The sequence below is a fragment of the Protopterus annectens genome, chromosome 13.part0, assembly GCF_019279795.1.
Source record: "Protopterus annectens isolate FY-2018-M chromosome 13.part0, PAN1.0, whole genome shotgun sequence".
Taxonomy (NCBI): domain Eukaryota; kingdom Metazoa; phylum Chordata; order Ceratodontiformes; family Protopteridae; genus Protopterus; species Protopterus annectens.
In genome coordinates, this window is record NC_056747.1 from 570,528,413 (window position 1) to 570,548,246 (window position 19,834).

General features: G+C 39.2%; 1 protein-coding gene across 5 annotated transcripts in view; it reads right to left on the reverse strand.

The window, feature by feature from the left end:
• Nucleotides 1-19,834, reverse strand: part of DTX2 (deltex E3 ubiquitin ligase 2) — a 1,297,167-nt gene that overhangs the window by 876,616 nt on the left and 400,717 nt on the right. For all 5 annotated transcript variants that reach the window (XM_044054219.1, XM_044054221.1, XM_044054218.1 and 2 more), the window contains exon 2: nt 17,092-17,535. In XM_044054219.1, the coding sequence (XP_043910154.1) occupies nt 17,092-17,428 (337 nt within the window). In that variant the 5' untranslated portion in view covers nt 17,429-17,535. The remainder of the gene's footprint in view (nt 1-17,091; nt 17,536-19,834) is intronic.

Below are 19,834 nucleotides of genomic sequence, written 5' to 3' on the forward strand. Positions count from 1 at the left end.
AGCAAGTGCCTTGCACAGACCAACTAAAGTCCCTGTCACAATACTCAGTATTGTACAGACTTCTACCCACTGAAACTTATGCCCGACTTGCAGAGCAATCTCAGACCTGAACCTAATGAATCTTCTGCAAATCCATAAATCAAACGGGACTAGAGCTACCCATTCCAGGACCTAAATATGGCCTGTGAATTGACTAGAATGCACTGGAGGGACAGATTAGTCTCCCAGCGACTGCCTCATCTTTCGAATAGGCTGCCAATTCATGTGAAACAGAGCACCTCTATAACACTGTTCAAAAGGAACCTAGATGATTGGATGGGGCACTGTAAATTCTTACCAGGGATAGTGCCCACAACTTTCCTGAATATGGGCAGTCATTACTAAATACAATCTTGGGTACTGACTAGAGTATCTATGGTACTACATTAGGAAGAAATTGCTAGGCTTGAAATAACCTCCAGGTCGATAGCCTAGTAACCTCTCATGACCCTACACACTTAGCCGTACATCAAACACTAGTTATTTCATGTAATAAGATGCTTGACTGCAAAAGATCTAGAAAAACTGGAGGACAAAAAAAAGTGTTGCATTTTGGAAGCATTTACAACTTGTGGAATGTCCACATTACCACTGCCTATCAACCTATTCCCAATACCCACTGACCCAAAAGAAACTCATGTTTCTAACGTGCAAGACTTAGTCCCAAATGTTTTCCTTCCTAAAAAGCAAATTTATATTCATCATTCACAGCAAACATAACTACTTCCAATTATTAGCGGACCGGAGTTCTGCTGTGGCGACCCCTAACCGGGAAAAGCCGGAAAAAAAATTCACAACAAATATCAGACAGGTGACTTCAAAGTACAAGCCAATGTATGGAAATATCCTCCTTAACTGAAGACTCATTTCCATAAATAAATAAATAAAATACAACAAACCTCAATTCAGTCTATGCAAACAGATCTCATTAAACTCTTCTGCACAATCTCAATCTCAGTCTCCAACTCCTACACAATTAATTTGGTGGGTCCTCAGTCAAAGCTTCCCAGTCAGCTTTAGAGGTGCATTCCCTTCAAATTCTGAAAAACCAAGATGGGGTATATTCTTGATCATACAGGAAGGATGGCAACTAAGAAAGGCTAACAATTTTTAAAGGCCATCTGTACAGTGAGGCATTAATACTCTCACCTAAAATCTCAACTGTCATTACATCTTTAAAAAAATTCGGTGGTAAAAAGTTCTGCCTTAGGTGTTGCAATACAAATATATGGTTAAATCCAAAAAATGAAACAGCTGACCGTATCACCTTTCCACAATACTGAGTAGTCATCAAGAATCCTCTGCCACATGAATACCTGATCAAAAACATATACAAAATGTTAACTGTACCACAAAGATCTAATTTCAAAAACAGCGGATAAACAAGTGAGGGTCAAAGGTTACCTGTATAGCAGTCCCTTGCAACTTGTAAACGGAAGGCCTTTTTTAAAGTAAAAAATACTCTTAAGGACTACATCTGTTAGCTGAATTAAGTCAATGTACTCAATTTGTGTAGACAGTCTAGCTAGTAACAGACTCTACCCTTCATTCATGCTGGATGCTGACACAGACTGAGCGCACGTTGGATGTGCACAGGTACTAGTTAGTTCCGGTCAAGTTTCATATCTGCTATTAGATGGAAAAATTCAATCAACTCTCAAGATCAGTTCTTAAACAAGCTTGTTGTAAAAGGGACTTCTAAAAATTTAGAAACAAGATCAATTAAAGAGCCTTCACCAAAGACAATGCGACACCAAGGGAGTCTTTGATAACTTTTATTAACCTTTGGAAATAGTACATGTGGTTTTGGTTCTTATGCCATTAACTAACCAAGTATTGTGAAATTGCACCATGAGGAAACCAGTAATTCTAAAAGGTTTCTATGTCTTAAACTGCTGTGTAGGATCACTGGGTAGATTTCAGTCTAACAACCAACTTAATGCTTCACCTTCATAACCAAGTTGATCCTACACAACCGTCCCACCATTTCTAATCAACCTTTGTAATTTCTGCAGCATCTTCTGGTGGAAGTACATTTAAGGACTTGTGTTCTCCCAATGTCAAGTTATAACACTTCTTAAAGACTATGAAAATTATGCACGTTTCATTATATCATTCTCAAAAACTTTAATTACTGGATAGTACAAGGGCTGAAAAAAAAGAGACTGAAAATTTGAAAAACCACCACATTAAGTATTACCTACATTTGAATCACTTTTTGTCTTGAAACCATAACTTTAAAATGTTTTCTACAACCAAACTCTTCAAGGTCTGGTAGCAATATGAAATTCAGAACTGGCACACATACAAAATTAATCTTAGACCCTTTACTTTGCATAATTTTTTGATATCCATTTAAAACAATATCAAACTTAGACTAAGCTGCTGCATTCTAAACAGCAGTCTTACTTCCTAGCATCCAACGGTTGAAACATTGCAGTTATGCATAGTCTTCATACAGAGTTGCCTACCACTTTTTTCTTTTGGCTACTGTATCTAAATCATAGCACCAGTTTGAAGCTGCACCTCTGCATCTACATGAAGGCATTTCAATGCAAGAACCAAAATTGGCACCAGTACATGAAAGCTTTATCAGAATTCAGAATCCGATTTAAAAAAGAAGCGTTTAATATGGGTCTAAGAGGACTGGCTGTTTTACGTTCCTTTTTGCCTTGTAATGTGCAAAATAATCAGCATATTTAGATTTTTGCAAGCAAATTCCCTCTAACTTAATAATCATTTAAAGTGCACGAGTACTCTGTGTGTGTGTACATCTGTATATAATGCACACACCTATAACAATCTAAATCGCATTTTAGATGTACATGTTCATGGCATATACATATCTGTATATGTACATACATACATATATATATTATATATATTATATATATATATATATATATATATATATTTTCACACATACATACACGTGTGTATATGCATACATGTGTTCATGCATACACACACACACGCACGTGTATATGCACACATGCATGTGTATAAAACATATCTATACACATATTTATAATATACATAGGTTCATAGGTTCATACTAGGCTATCTGCCCGAGGGCATTTATAAGCCTAGCCCATCGCTTTGTGGCTTACGCCACCCCTTTAGTATGGGGAACTATACCCATTATTTTGCTGTGCCTCTGTCGAGCAGTGACACTGAGGTAATCCCTGGGGTAAATCTGCGATCTCCCATCCATTGGTCAAGATTTCTCTTGAACAAGGCCAGCGAGGTGCTCTGCCTCACATGTACTGGGATTTTGTTCCACAGCATAGGAGTCTCTGGGTGATGAATCTATCCCTCCAGCATGTCCTATTAATAGCCTTGTCGAGGTTTAAGTCTCCGCCCTTGTGGCTCTGATGGATCTAGATTTTTGAGGTGAAGCATATTCATCAAATCTGGGTTTGACATGGCCTTGTATGTTAGGCAAAGGTCACCTCTGAGCAAGCGGTGCGACTGAATAAAGCTGGAGTTCTTTCAGTCGGGCAGCATAGGACAGATTTTGAGACCCTTTATCCTTTTGGTGAGGAACTTTTGTGGCCTCTCCAGCTGCTGCAAGTGTCGGGTCAGATACATTCCGAATGGGGCATTGTACTCAATCATTGGTCTGATGAGTGATGAGTAAAGGGAGACTATGACCTCCCTTGATCTAGATGAGAATCCCTTCATGATAAGGTGGGCAATGTAGAAGGTCTTCCTAACTACTTTAGCTACATGGGTGTCGAATGACAGACTACTATCAACCTGGGTCCCCAGGTCCCTGATAACTTCTTCTGTGCTCAGTGGATTGCCACCTATTTGGTAGCTAGGGGTAACCTTGTTTTTCCCGAAGGGTATGACTATGCATTTTTGGCATTTAACTTTAGGCCGTGGCTCTGGCACCAGTTATCCGCTTCTGTGAGACCCTTCTGAAGGATATCTGTGTCAGATGTGTTTTCTACTATGGCCCAGTTTGCAGTCATCTGCAAACTTTGTCAGCCATAACCCTCCTGTGTTTGCTTGTACTTGGAAAAGTAGATGCCAAACAAGAGTGGGCCCAGGACTGAGCCCTGTGGGACACCACTTGTGACAGGCTTTGAGTCTGACATGGCGCCAGCAACTCTGACCCTGTGGGTTCTGTCACTCAGCCAGTTTGCAACCCATCTTGTGATGTATGGGTTAACATTTAAGCTGATGAGTTTTTCAATGATACCCGAGTGGGGTATTGTATCGAAGGCCTTAGCCAGATCGAGGTAGGCTGTATGGACTGCCTTTCCTCATCAATGGCTTTGGTGACTGTTTCAAAAGTCAACCAAGTTTAAAAGGCATGATCTGCCTTTGACAAAGCCAAACTGGGTTGGATCCAAAGTCTGCAAATTCCCTATGTCTTTATTTATGAGGTCCATTATGATCCTCTCCATGGCTTTGCAGATAAGGCTTGTCAAGCTAATGGGCGGTAATTTCCAGGGTCTGTGGAGGCACCGCCTTTGTGAAGTGGGACCACAGTTGCAGTGCGCCACTCCCTGGGTACGTATCCAGAGGTAAGACTTTGATTAAACAGCTGTCCTAGCTGTGGGTTTAATTCCTCATTGAGTTCGTGGAGCACACAGCCGGGGACACCATCAGGTCCCATGGATGCTGTGTTTTTTGCTTTGGAGAGAGCAGTTCTCACTTGGGCGCTGGAGATGTTTGGGGGCTGCACTCATTTGGTATAGATATCTCTCCTTTTGGGGGGGATGGGGGGGGAGAAGTTTGCACTGAACCTGTCAGCCAGTATGTTGGCAATGTCTGTAGGATCAGTAATCTTCACATCATTTTGAACTAGTTCTGAGCATATCTGGGAGTTTCCTCCTAGGTTTCTAACATAGCTAAAGAAGGCCTTATGATTGTCTTTTGAGTCTTTAGCTATTTTTCTCTCGAAATTTGCTTTGGATGATTTTATGAGAGCTCTTAGTTTTTTACTTATAGCGATCAAGGGTGTCTTACCTTTTAAGGATTTTGCTCTATCTTGTAGTAGCTTCCTCCTTTTGTTGTAGAGTTTGTTTATGGCTGGGGTCCACCAGACTGGACGCTTGCCTTTGGTACAAAGAGTCTTTGTTTTGCTTGGGATTGCCTTATCCATGCAGTCCTGCAGGTGCTGGTAGAAGGCATTTGTAAGTGATTCAGCGGCTTGAGTATTGTTTTCCATGGCTCGGGCCTGAAAGGAGACCACACTAGTCTTCAGAAGTGTGAAGTCGGCTTTTGAGAAGTTCTTTACTGTGGTCTTTTTATTTCAGGTGGGGTGGGATGAGGACCTCCAGCGAGATTAGTTTGTGATCTGATCTCACCAGTGAGGGGTATACTTCCGGTGTTGAACATTGTGCTCCCATGTTCGTGATGATGAGATCAAGTATGTTATCTCCTCTTGTGGGGATGGTGACTAGTTGTTCCATGGCATTTGAGTTTATGAATTCCAGGAACTTTTGGGCTAGGGTGTTTGGGCTTGAGTAGTGTTCCCAGTCTATATTAGGGTAACTGAAGTCACCTAGTATGATGGTGTTTGGTGATACATTTATCCCCTCTAGTGTTTTCAGGAAGGCCATGTGAGTTTCCTGAGTTTGTGAGGGTGGCCTGTAACATGCTACAATTTGCAGAGCAGTCTTGCCTATGGTCAATTGCACCTGGATGGTCTCCGATGCATCGTGCGTTGCCACCAGTCTTGAGGTGTGGGTGTCCTTGATGAATATGGATAGCCCCCCTCCTTTCTTGGTATTGTCCGGATTTTGGGGCCGGAACGCATGATATGAGGTAAAACCTGATAGTGCTGGGGTGCTCTCAGGAGCCTTGAACCAGGTTTCTGTCACAGCACAGACATCGATGTTCTCCATACTGAGAAGGGCCTCGAGTCGTGCATTTTGAGATTTAGACTTCTGGCATTGAGCAGCATTACCCTTAGTTTTTTCCTTTTTGTGTTCTAGGGTGGTAGGTTTAGAATTTGAGCCTTGCCTAAAAAGGCACTATGGGGTGGCAAGAGCCTTTGCCAATATCCGGAATCCCAGGGGTGACAGGTGCAAGCCGTCCCTTGAAGCAGCGTGGCTTGTCCAGCATGTCATCCCAGGCAGACAGATACTGGATCCCCTTTGAATGACACCAGTGTTTAAGCCAATTGTTAAAGCTGATCATCTTATCTCTGTATTGTGGCATCATTCTTGGTGAAGGTAGGATACTGCTCAAGGTCAGGGTCATACCTGCCTGGGCTACATAATCAGAGAGCTCCTCAATGTCTCTTTTCATGTAGTCCAAGGAGGTGCGTCTCAGGTCGTTTACACCAGCGTGGACAATGACTGAGTCATATTTGTACCTGCTGTTGAGAGACCTGAGTGCTTGCGTTATGTGGCGGATTCTAGCGCCCGACAGGCAGCTTACTGTGACCTTCTCCTTACTCAGTCTGGTGAGTGGGACGTCAGTGTGTCTGACTATGGAGTCACCAATGACTAGTGTGTCTGGCATTGTGTTTGGCCTTAAGGGCTGTGACTGTTTGACACTCTAACTGTGAGGTCTATGTGTTGCGGGTGTTGTGTTCTGAGGTGGTGGTTGTTTGGGTGTCTGCTTTGGTGGCCTCTGCTGTTTTGGTAGATTTTTGATCAGAGCCTCCGAGTATGTCTTTGTGTGTTTATGTGTATGATTTGAGGTTGTAATGGTACTATGTGAGACTGGGTCTATAGTGTGTGTGGTAACCTTCTCCTCCTGACTGGTCTTGCCAGTCCTATGTTGAGAGAGCTCAGCCTCCAGTTTGGCCGTATAGTTGCATCTCTCGCATGTATTTGTGTTTTGTGGGAGGAGGAGAGGGTTGTCTGTGTACATGAGGCAATTGAAACATTGCCTCAATATTCCCAGGTTCACCAGCTGAGCAGGAGAGGACACTAGCAACTGATCCCTCGGCATGCTAGAAGGATAGACGAAAAACTTTAAAAAAAGATTCCGGGGGACGTGGGTGACCGAGAAATGGGGGGTTGCCTTTTTGGGGTACTATGACAAGAGTGCCGTATCAAGGTAATAAGTACTGTAGGAGCAAGTGCTAGGTTTAATAGATAGAGAATAGTCTACTTGGAGTCAAGTAGAGATGATCTTTTTAGTTATAGGATACGTTGATTAGATCAGTAGTATAGTTCGAGGAAGGTAGTTTTAAGGGAAAATTTGAAGAGTGGACTTTAGGTAGCCCGAATAGTTTAAACCTGCTTAACCGGCGCTGCCCTAGTGTGCAACAGTGGCAACTCCGCGCTAACGCGCGTATAGCGCGTTTTATAACAGGGGGCTGAAAAGAGCTACGAATTGGCCCAAAACGACCAATGGGCTACTAGTTACTGGCTGAAACCTTACCAGATCAGACGAAAAGGCCGCTCAGTGCTACCCACTCCCACTGGTTAGCAAAGAAACTTCCCTCCTTCCAAATATGGCAGTGATTCAGTATCAGGAACTAAAGACAAAGTCCAGGGATCAGCAACTCTGAAACTGGACTATTCTAGTTCAGTGAGGCGGGAAAACAAGAGATAGTGTTTTTTTTTTTTTTACATTTATGCACATATAAAACAAACATTTATATGCATATACACGTTTATATACACACTTTCGTCTGCTTTGCAACTGCATTACCAATTTTTTTTCCATTTCAAGCATGTAGATATCTAGTAAAGCAGATCAAGCACTGTCAACACAACCAAGAGTAAGAGACAAGTACTCAGACCATGCATTTAAAATAACTTGGCATTCATTAAAACCATAAAAATCACGCAAAATGTTCCTCGTTAGTTTCTGGAGTAAACGCTCCAAGTTCCCAAATGTATAAAATGAAATTAGGTATAAAAATGCAGGAACTCAAGCGAAACAGTTGCTAGGATCAAGCCAAATATGTCACCACAAAATAATAAAAACGTTTTATTGAAGACACTGCAGTTGGTCAATGGATTAGCGCTTTCACTCAAAATAACACGAGCTTCTTCAGATCACACAGACCAATGTACAAAGGGCAGTATATATACAGATGAATCAATGACGTGCTCACCTATCAAACTCCATATCTACTTACATATTAATAAGATTAAAAAACATATATATAAGGTTAAAATATATGGTTAAAATATAAAAGACTAATTTCTACATATATAGATATATATATATATATATATATATATATATATATATATATATATACAAAGCATTATAAGCATGAATACATTCTCATATCATGTCATATGTAGAATATTAACCCTGCTATAATAATGTAAATAATTTTACAAAAATCTATACATGTACTTTGTATGCATAAACAGGTGTATAAGAAAGTAGTATGTCAATGTATATATGAATGACCATATTTAAAACTATACTACATATGTGTCTATAACTATCTATAATGTGTATATATCAATAGGATGAACTGAATATGAAATTCCAAAATATATCTTAGTCAACAAATCAACCCAGATATATACATATACTTATGTGTACTAAAAACAGATTGTCCATCATGTATGCATAAAAACAAACAACAAATGATATACATGTTCACATAATTCTCCTATATTCATGTCCAGTCAAATCTATAATGTATAAATATATTAGAATTTCACATTCCTACGTTTCTTGAGTATAGGTTTAATAGAGGCTCTTTCATTAAGTCCAGAGCCCCTATCAGCTCTTAACCTAATTATCCATTTGCTTTCGCAACTTTCAGTCTGATTCCTAATATTACCCTTACGTATATTCTGCTCGATGTTCTCAAACTCTAAATAGAAAACTATGCTCAACCCCTTTTTGAGCTACATGTTTCGCTAATGCATTATGTGCTGATGCTTTCCTTATATGATAAATATGTTCTCGCATCCTATCCTTAAGTTTGCGATTCGTTTTGCCAACATAAAATGCATTACAGACTTGGCATACTGCTAAGTATACTATGTCCACTGGCTCACAGGTGGCATCTACCTTAGTATCAAACTTTGTATGTAAGTCTGGATGTAGGAATTCTGTTCTGGTATCTATATAATTACAAAAGTTACATTGTGTGTATGGTCTAGTATGACTGAATCTAGGATTTTGTTGTTATTTCTTGGAATAACATAGCATTCTCCTTAAATTTAACTTATTCCTATACAGAAATTGGGGTTTATTACCTACTATATTCCCTATGTCCCCATCAGTACAGAGAATCGGCCAATGTTTAGTAACTATATTCCTTATTGCCAAACTGTCAGTACTGTATGGCAACGAGATCTTAACTCTAGAATTTCTTTCACTATTGATTATAACTCCACTCACCTGTGGTCCAAAATAAGGTGTTGCTCTGTTCGATCTAAGTTGGTTGAGGTCTGTAAGATTAGAGTCTATTTCATTGATGTCATAACCTCGTTCTATTAATCTGTGTTTCAAATCTGCTAATTCGGTGTTAAAACCTATATCTGTGGCATTCAATCTGGATGACCTCATCCCTTGACCTCTTCTGATGTTCTTGAAAATATGTTGTGGATGCATACTGTCTCGTCTCAATAACGTGTTGTGATGGCATGGTTTCTGATATACTCCTGTGTTTATCATCCCACAATCCAATTTGTCAATATATAAATCCAAGAATTCTATTCTAGATCTGGAATGATTCATGGTGAATTTCAGATAGTCAGTTAAATGATTCATAATCGTGTGTAGCCTAACCAATTCAGTTATATCACCTCTCCATAAGATAAAAACATTGTCTAAAAAACGTCGATAGAGGGCAACATGTTGGTCGAAACCATCTAATTTAAAGAGAGTCTCATTCTTCCATTGCGCCAAAAACATGTTGGCATAGCTATTGGCGCATGGCGTTCCCATGGCTACACCATCTAATTGTTGATAAAATTTATCTTCAAATATAAATAAATTATTCTCCAAAATCAATTCCAGAAAATGTGCCACTAGATCCACCTGCACACGTGTATAATCACTATGTGTAATGAGATAGTTAGTTATGTATGTAATACCTAGCTCGTTTGGAAGTACAGTAAATAATGCCTGGATATCAAAAGTCACAAATATAAGGTTATCTACATCTTCTAAGCCTTTTAAACAGTCATACAATTCTGTTAAGAAATGTTTCGTGTCTTTGAGTACTACATGGTTGTTGTTAAGGATAGGACGAAGATGTTTTTCCACAAATAAGGACATGTGTTCCGTAACCCAACCTTGTCCTGCCACAACAGGTCTCATAGGTGGGTTCATATTATCCTTATGTATTTTGGGAAATCCCTGTATCACTGGTATAAGGGGATGAGTAATCGACAGATAGTCATACAATTCCTGGTCCAAGTCTCCACCTTTAAACATGTCTAATAATGTATCATTCACATAAGCAATAGTGTTGTGGACTGAATGTTCATTTACTTCTTTATAAAACCTATCATTCAATAACTCAATCATAGAACTATGATACATATCACTGTTCATAACAACTATTTGGCCACCTTTATCTGCTGGCCTTATAATAATGGAATGTAAAGTTTGTAGTCTATGTAAACTTTCACGTTCCTTCCAAGTTAGATTTCCCTTCTTCCTGTGGGTGGTTTTAAGAAAATATTCATAGAGATCATCTTCTGTAAGTTTTAAATAAGCTTCTACTAAGGGATGATGAGGAGGTGTAAAACTGCTTAATTTTTTAAATCTAGGGGTTCTATTATGTTCACCATTCATAGTGGTGGTCCCCATATTATCCCGAAATAATAATTTCAACATCACATTGCGACAAAATAGACGCATATCTATAACAGTATCAGTAAAGTTGCTATGACTGGTGGGTATAAAATTAAGTCCTTTGTTAAGTAAACTCTGATCATACTCCGTTAGTACATAACTAGAAATATTACAAATTAGGGAACAAGTGTACTTATTCGATGTTGATCTATTAATGACATCTAACTCTGTTTGTCTCTCCACATCTTTTTTATAGTTTGATGTGGTATGGATTCCTCGGAAAATTTCCGTTTCTGCCTCCCCCTGCTCATTGATCGTCCCCTCTGCATTACTTTCTCTTTGCGTACAGGTAGGGGAAAAGGAATACCATTCCCTATAGGCAGTGTAACATTAGATGATTTATGGTTACTCTTGGGTCGGACTACTCTATCATCGGCTCGTACCAAGGTACTTGGTGTATTGTGAACTGTTTTATTAACCACTTGTACTTCTGGATATAGATTAGCATTTCCTTTTTCACCATTTACAAGTATGTTATCTGCGACAAAATTATCTAGTTCATCTGCATGTTCAGTGTGCACAAGTGAAATCACATCATCCGTATCTTTAGAGTTAGCACAAACACCTTCAGATCCTTTGTTTTTTGAAACCTCAAGTGCATTATTCTCCTTAGCAGAGTTGTTAACATGCTGTTCCTTATTCACTATATGTACTGCTGAGCTATTACCCATCATGTCATTACTTCTCTTACTTTTATAGTCATAGTTAGTTTCCCTTCTTATCATATTACGTGAAGCATTAACATGATTATTAGTATTATTAATAGTATTAATCCCTGTTTGTCCATATCTGGGCCAAACAAACACATGGCCCTGTTGAAAATCCTTAAAGTCTCTCATAATTTTATTTCTTTTCTGCTGAAGGAGTTTCCGTTCAAACGCAGAAACTCCATCAAGCAGACTTTCAAACAAAGGTTGTATAACAGTACTGGGAAACTGATCAAAAATGTCTCTTTGTTGTTCTTATACCGTATATCGTATACCTAAATTCATTAAAACCAATCAAAACTACTGTAAAGCAGGCAAGAAAAGGGACCTCCTTTGAAACAAAAAACATAGTTTAATTAGATACTGAGCACTTTTGTCTTAACGTAGGATGCTAATGTCCTTAATGGAAAGAGATGTATACTCAGAGAGAAACGTATAAAACCACTCAAGTCTTGTATCATGGGGAATGATGGAAAATAAAACACACAGGAATAAATAAAATACCCTTGTTGAATGTCAGTCCTTAACAGTCTCCAAAAGGCGCCAGGAATCTTTAAGAATGTGCGACTCGGATTCCAGAACAGTTTTACATTTTAAAATCAATGAATTTAGCTAATGACAGAGTCTTACCGAGTCTTACAACACTTAACCAACACAACTGGTCTGAGTGGGGGGGTCACTAGCATTCGTGTGTATTTTGGGTATACAGTGTGTTAAATATAAAATATAAAGGGCAGCCACGGTGTTACAGTGGTTAGCGTTGCCGCCTCACAGCAAGAGGTTCTCCAGTTCGATTCTCGGCTGGGGTGCCTTCTGTGCGGAGTCTTCATGTCCTCCCTGTGGTCGCATGGGTTTCCTCTGGGTGTTCCGGTTTCATCCCAAAGACATGCTGTAAGGTGGATTGGACACTCTAAATTGGCCCTAGGCAAGGCATGAGTGCATGTGTGTGTGTGCCTTCTGTGGAAGGTTGGGCGCCGGGCTGGCAACGCGACACCGTAAATCTCCACTGCCAATCATGAGCAGACAGGTGATCTGCTGTGGTGACACCTAACCGGGAGGGGGAGGAGGAAAAAGAAGAAGGGTATTAAAATATAAAGCAGCTTGTGTTTAAATGCCTGAACATCCAGTTATTCATTTATATGTTTATACAATTTTATAATTTATTTTACTACTTTTTCTATACTGAAGGATTATTTATCAGAAGAAAGTTTATAGGAATTGATCTTTAACAATTGTACAGACGTACAATACATCTTTAAAATATTGAGTTAACTGTTAAATATACACGACTAGTCAATATATTTTTATGTGGCAGCATCTTATTGGCTATATAACCTTTTGAAATTTTGTGGGGTTTGGTTTCATCTGTTTACTCTGATGAAGTCTTTTTAACCTACGTTAAGACAAAAACGCTCCGTATCTATTTAAACGGTGCTTTTTATTTCAAAGGAGGTCCCCTTTTTTTTTTTTAATTGGCATTCATACATCGCAGCCAAAGCTTTTACAAATACAACAGAAACATTATGCTATATTAAATGCTACTGCTTTAAGCCTCATGTGAGGTGCCAACCAAAGGTTCCACAAGCACTCACAGTCCAAGTAGAAACATCCTGAGTAGCATAAGCTTTTAGACTGACATTTGCAAGTTCTAGACTACTGCTCTGAGTTTCGCTTAAGTGTTGGCTAGTTGCTGAAATCTCTGCTCACAAAACTCACAAGTAGTAGTTGATTCAGCAGTAATACTAATAAAAAGCATTTAAATTAGCAGTGCCAGATATTATTAACATTTTGCATAGCGAATGCAGGTACAAAATCCACAAGGCAGCATTCATACTAACACTGTCTTGCAGTGCTGGGCTTACTTGAAAACCCAAGTCATCTGGATAGGACTGTTCAGATCCACTTGGTCTGGTCAACAGATTTCAATATGGGCATGTGCACGGACAGATGTCCCTTCACTGACTGCCTCCAGACAGCAGTACAGGAGAAAAAAAAAAAAACTCAGGCAAGATCTGAAGACTGATGCTGTATTCTGTAAGTGTTCTTTGGCAACCTGAAAACTGCTGAGGACTATTTCTTTTGGGACCATCTTTCTACAGAAGTTGCTTTCAGATTTAGAATTCATTAGGAATTCCTGCTTATACTTCTGTCATGTGTCACACCTAAGGTACATTTGCTGTTGGCTCTTCTGTATCGTAAACAGCTAGTGTAAAATATTTTATACCCAGAGTGGTGAATTCCTCCCGCCCCCCCCCAAAACACACACACACACTTTACAGATGTCCCTTGAATTCAGGTCCAAATCATGCCTCTCAAACTCTTAGCACAAGAAATCTGGACAAAGCCAAAAATAATGCGAGGACAAAGACTCCCGAATAGGGACACATTTTAAATATCAATCTTCCAAACTTAGAAAGTTACTAGTATAAAAGGTTTTGCGTTACTATGCATTTTATGAAGGGTATAAAATCTGAAACTCAAATATCTGTTATATAGTGAATGCAGTCCTCAATGACACTTCAGAAAATCACAAGTTTTAGGAGGAGCAGTCTAAAAATTTGAGTCATAGATCTGGACCATTGAGAGGTACAGTTCAACTATACACTAGCCCTTGAAGGGGCAAGTTTATGGCTATCACTTTAATACTCCATGAACTCAGTCATCCTGATCCACATATGCCTGCACACAACAGTAACCGAGTCCGCACGCTGAAGAATTCTGACATTCAGCAGTGTTATATACCACTAGCAACGTGAAGGTTGATTGTACTCCTTTAATCACCAATTGTTATGTTCATCAGATCAGAACAAAAGATTACTCCTAGATGAAAAAACACTGGGTCACCTAGGAAGTAAGACAAGATAAGAAGCTAGGAACAAAAGTTATTAAAATGTATAAAAAGAAACACTGAATTGGAAAAGAAAAAGGCATCTGATATAGAAGAATATTTATGCAGAAGAAAACCAAACTAATCAATGCAAACACATGCGGCCTCAAAAATATTTAGAGAGAGACATGGGCAAAGATAACTGGCTATGGTAATTTTTTTACTTGTGAAAACACAAAGGTGGAATGCAGCAGAAAATAAGAAGTTTAGCGAGCAAAAATTAAACCACTAGAAACTGGAATAATAGACTATCTGCTATGATCCTGACTGGAAAACTCTGGGTCCAGATGCAGTATACAATGTCTGGCTAAAAGCAGTAACATTGTTATACACAGATTTATCCCAGAGTACGAATTACTTGTATGCACCTGCTAAACATGCATGGACTTTTCTCCTATTAACCAGGCTATTCTTCTTAAGAGAGTGAGCCTGCAAGCCATCTTATGAACTACAGACCAAAATTTGGTCTTCCAACAATATATAAACTGCATACTGGAATTGATGCAGACAGAATTGCTAGCCACATGGAAAAAAATCAATCATGACAACAGAACAAAAAAGTAATTAAAGGATAAAAGTCTTACAGCACAAAGGACTACCTAATGTTAAACAAAGCCATAACACAGAGTTGTAAAAATGGCAATAAATCAAAGTATGGCATGGATAGATTACAAAAATGCAACATTATCCCATATTCATTTATTATGGAATGCTTGTAGATGTACAAGACGCACAATATACTGATAAATTACACTGTGTTGACTATGAAACAGCACCAGTTTCCCATTGTTGCTGTTTTTTCCCCAACCATATTTATCTCCCAGGCCAAAGAACTTTATTATTGTAGTCAGTTCTAAGGCTTTGGTGTCACTCTGGCACTTTCCTTTGGAATAACGGAACAGGTTTCACTGGCAAAGTCTCCCTATGGGCCTGGATACTGCTAGAAGACTGATATGTAGAATACCCTTTCAGCTAGCTGGATCACACTGTTGGCTAACCCCCCACCCCAATTTAATTTCTTTCTACCTTACTTAGCCTGTTCTACATGCAAAACCTTGACCCTTTACGAAAAAATGTTGTGTAGACAGCTAGATCTATTGCACCTTGAATGTCACACCTGTATCTTGTCATCCCCTGATTACCAGAACAAAACTTACTTCTCCACAGCTGGGTATACAAGGAATCACAATTTTCTACAAACACGCTGTCACTAGTTTTTGATACTTTCCCCCTCTGTGACAAGTTTGTCTGGAGCAGCTCTTTCTGTTGGTATGATTACATCTTTAATGCAGGTTTTGGCTGCTTTCTCATGACATGCCCTCTCAATTATCAAACCCTGCTATTAAATATCAGTTGAGTTGCTTATTTACACCCCCATAAAATGAATGCAGTCTATCCTTCCCAGTGAGACCTTAGGTTTTAACTGCACGTTGCCTTCTTTATCTACCTTTTTTTTTTTTTTTTTTGAAGTAGCTCTTCTTGATAAGCCCAATCTTTAGCCAGTCTCTCTATGGTGGTGGTATACTAAAGCTAAATGCTGAAAAAATTGACCAGTATGTAGTAAGATGGATAGTAAACTGGCCGAGAGACAGAACCCACACAGAGCAAGCTGCAGGTGTCTTATCAGAATGTGTAAAAGTAACCAGTGGTGTATCTCAGGGCTTGGTGCTAGGACCTGTCCCTCTCTCTCTCTCTATTTACTTCTCAGATCTCCAAGCTAGGAGCCGAGACCTCAGGCTAACAAAGGTTTATGGATGACTGCAAAGTTGGGGTTATTCTCAATTCACTCTACTGCAGCCGAATCTTTCAGAATTAATTCACTGTAGTTTAAAACCACTGGTGTACTAAAAAGGGGGATCAAACTAAATGTGAAAAAAGGGCATCACCACAACCCTTCCTCTCATCATAACATCTAGACAACTAGACAACATACCCACACAAAAATAGCAAAAGATAAATAAAAGTGCTGCTATATTTGAATTACACCCAAGTGTCCTGATCCGAAGCCACCTTTGGTTCCCTCTCTTTTAACAATCATGTAAACAATAGTTGTCAGGAAACCTTTTATTTAACCCAGCTAATCACCAAAGGAATATTTATCAAGGTCTAAAGAGGTAATCACTCCCCTATACTCAGTATTGGCAAGCCCGATTATACAATACCCCTTTGGGCTGTACCTCACTAAACAATTAGACAAAGACCCAAATAATTCCTAACAAAAATCACAGGCCTAAAGCCCCTGAGCTACCAAGAGAGACAGGAAACTATCCCCATGTTCAATGTCAAAGACCTTTGAAGGGGGAGATCTCTCACTTGTTTACCATACCATTACAGATCCAATTGTCCTGAGGCTCCTGTTTCTTTGCAAGTCCAATATTTCCACCAATACCAGAACCAGGAACCTAAATCATCCAATATTACTCAGATACTTCACAGTGAGGAGGAAATGGAAATGCAAGTCAGAGCACTACATTATGGGATCAGTTAGGAGATGGGGCAAGGAGCCTGGGAAAGTCTATGCAATGAGCTAATCCAGTGCAAATAGAGAGCAAGCCTGTTTTTTTCTCCTGCAGCCTGAACTTACAACGTATATAAACTCTACATGCTTAAAATTAAATTTGCAGCATATCACTCAGCAGCTAATGGCTACTTCTTAGTAATATAATCTAATAATTAAGGACACAAAGCACAAAACCTGCATACCTGTATCTTGTCGAAACTGAACCATGTTGGTAACATCAATGATGTACGGAGCTAAGCTTGGGTCTGCCTGCCCCAAAGAAATACTGTTTCCTGGTACAGGAACTCCATTAGATAATGCTGCAGGCATTCCTCCTTGATGCACTCTGTGATTCTGAATGTAGTTCTCTATGAAACTACTTACTCTACCACTGTAAGGTCTCCAGCACGCAATATCATCCATCCATTCCCACACAGCCATCTGCAATGATGGAACTGAGAAGCCTGCAAAACCAGGTGCTGAAGCAAGTGTGCTTGACGGAGCTGTTAGTCCACCACTTGCATACGGTGGTGCAGCCATTCTGTCACAAAATTGTAAAGCTGAAGCTTAAAAATAAAAAATGTGCTGCATCTCAAGTGCTCACCCTTCGGATACTTTAGACACCAGAAAGCTTCCAAAGAAGAAACCTGTTAAGAGAAAACATTGTTAAGAAGAATATACAAATATAAAATCCACAAAAATCGACAATACCAAACAACTGTTGTACTCAGTATTGCTTCCCATTGAACTGAAATCAAATCATATCAATCATCCTCTTCCCAGATTGTTTTCTTTTGGTTTAGGCCACCTTGTTGTCTAGCTAGATGACAAAGTCTTGCTCTTTCAGAGTAAGGCATGACCATACTCACCCACACCACCACTACTCACATACCCCTCAACCTCTTAGCACAAGAAATCTGGACAAAGCAAAAAATAATATGGGGATAAAGAGCCAAAAATAGGTATAAATTGTAAATAAATATTGTTCACATAAACTTAGAAAGTTGTTAGAATAAAAATGTTTAGTGTTAGTATACATTTTCTGAAGGATATGAAGTCTGAAACTTAAATGTCTGTCATTATTTAGTGAATTCAATCCTCACTGATTTGTCAAAAAAACAAGTTTTACGAGGAACAAACCAAATATATGAGGCAAATATCTGGACATTCTGCAAAAATATGGACAGCTGAGAGCTACTCCACTACATACCTCCCAATTTCCAAATACAGAGACTCCACTTCTCTAGATAGGCCCAGATGACTTATTGCAGAACATTAGATGGACACAGTTTCCTAGCAGTCAGCAAGCCTCTTCCCTTTCTTATCAAGTATTAGGGAGATAGCAAGCAAAGATATTAGTGGTATGCTGCAGACTCCCACTTGCAAAATTCCGAGCATTGACACTACCCTATCCAATAGGAGTATCAGTGTTTTCGTTTTTTTTAATTTCAGCAGATTAGTAATCCTACCAATCTTCAACCCATTCCTCCTGTTTAAAAAAAATCTAAAACGGTTCTTAGGACACTATCCATTAGTTCGACTTCCACATTTTCACACTGGGCCATTATCTGGAAAGCAGTCAATAGAAAGTCAGTACTTCAATTACCATTTCTGTTCCATTCTGGTAGTTAAATTCAATGATTAAGGCTACGGGACACAAACAAGTTTCATTCTGCAGTCCTGGGACAAATTCAGTCTCCCATTTGCAAACAATTCAGAACAAAAGTCAGTTTTTGTTATCCCTGAAAAGACACTGCTTTCTGACTTTCAGATAAACAAGTGTCACAATTTTGATAATATGCTTCTCTAAAAAACTGACAAACTCAGGTAAAACAGGCATCTGTAAATGTTTAATTAGCTGTATGAACATGTCCTTTTGTAACATGTGAAATGTAACTTGCAATTATTGTGGAGCTTTTCTCCCCAGGCCTCCAATGAAAACGGGCTCTTCTTGGCCCAGTGGACTTCCCCGGTCATCAAACTTAAATAAATAAAAACCAAAACAGAACTCCTGGCTCAATATAAGTGCACATTTTATAACAAAGATGACAACCACTCAGAAGCATGTGCTTAAAAATCGGTCAGCTAAAAAAAAAAAAAAAAAAAAAAAAAAAGTCACATGGTATTTGTTTTCCTTCACTCCAGATAACATGGTTCGGAGCTGCTGTTCACACCCAACAGTGGAAAACACTGAGCATCATCCTAGTAAGGCCTTCCCCAAGTCCAAATGAATAAGATGACCAAAAGAAACTGCAGAATGGGCTGTTTGAAATAAAAAACGGTATAGATTCTTATACGGGTATAGGTTCAGCAGGAAACCTTGCCTCTCGGCCAGTGGTACTGCATATCCACTCTGATACAATGTATGAAAGCATTACTCCTTACCACCCAAAGTCTTTCCTCAAAGAGAACACTTTATATATAGGATTACTAACAAAGGAGCAAGAATGAAAAGCTGGACTAATTGATGGGATAGGTGCAAAAAGTTTGTACTACAACTAGCAACATGGATTCATTGCATGACTATAAGAAGCTGATTTAAGCAGATTTAAGTCAGCTAACACTACTAAAGCTGACTACTGCCTCTACTCTCTCCTATCTGTAAGAAATGGGAAAGGCAACTTCTGCAGAAGCTTCAGTTCTTAGGATTACATGTATAACAGGTGCCAATACAAGCTTGACATTTTTCAGTCTCTATCAGCAAGACAGATACAATTTGCCACATGGACTGGTGTTAAAAAAAATAAATAAATAAATATGCTGGCAGTGCTACATGAACAGAACTATTCCTAACAGCCACAAATGTCAGGCTGGTTGAGCGTACTAAAGTAAAACGTTGCCTGTATTAACTTGTAGCCCAGACCACTGACATAGACACAAAACGTCCGTGCTAGACCACAGGCAATACCTCAAATGGGCTGAGTGACCGTGAAACTGCTGGCTGAA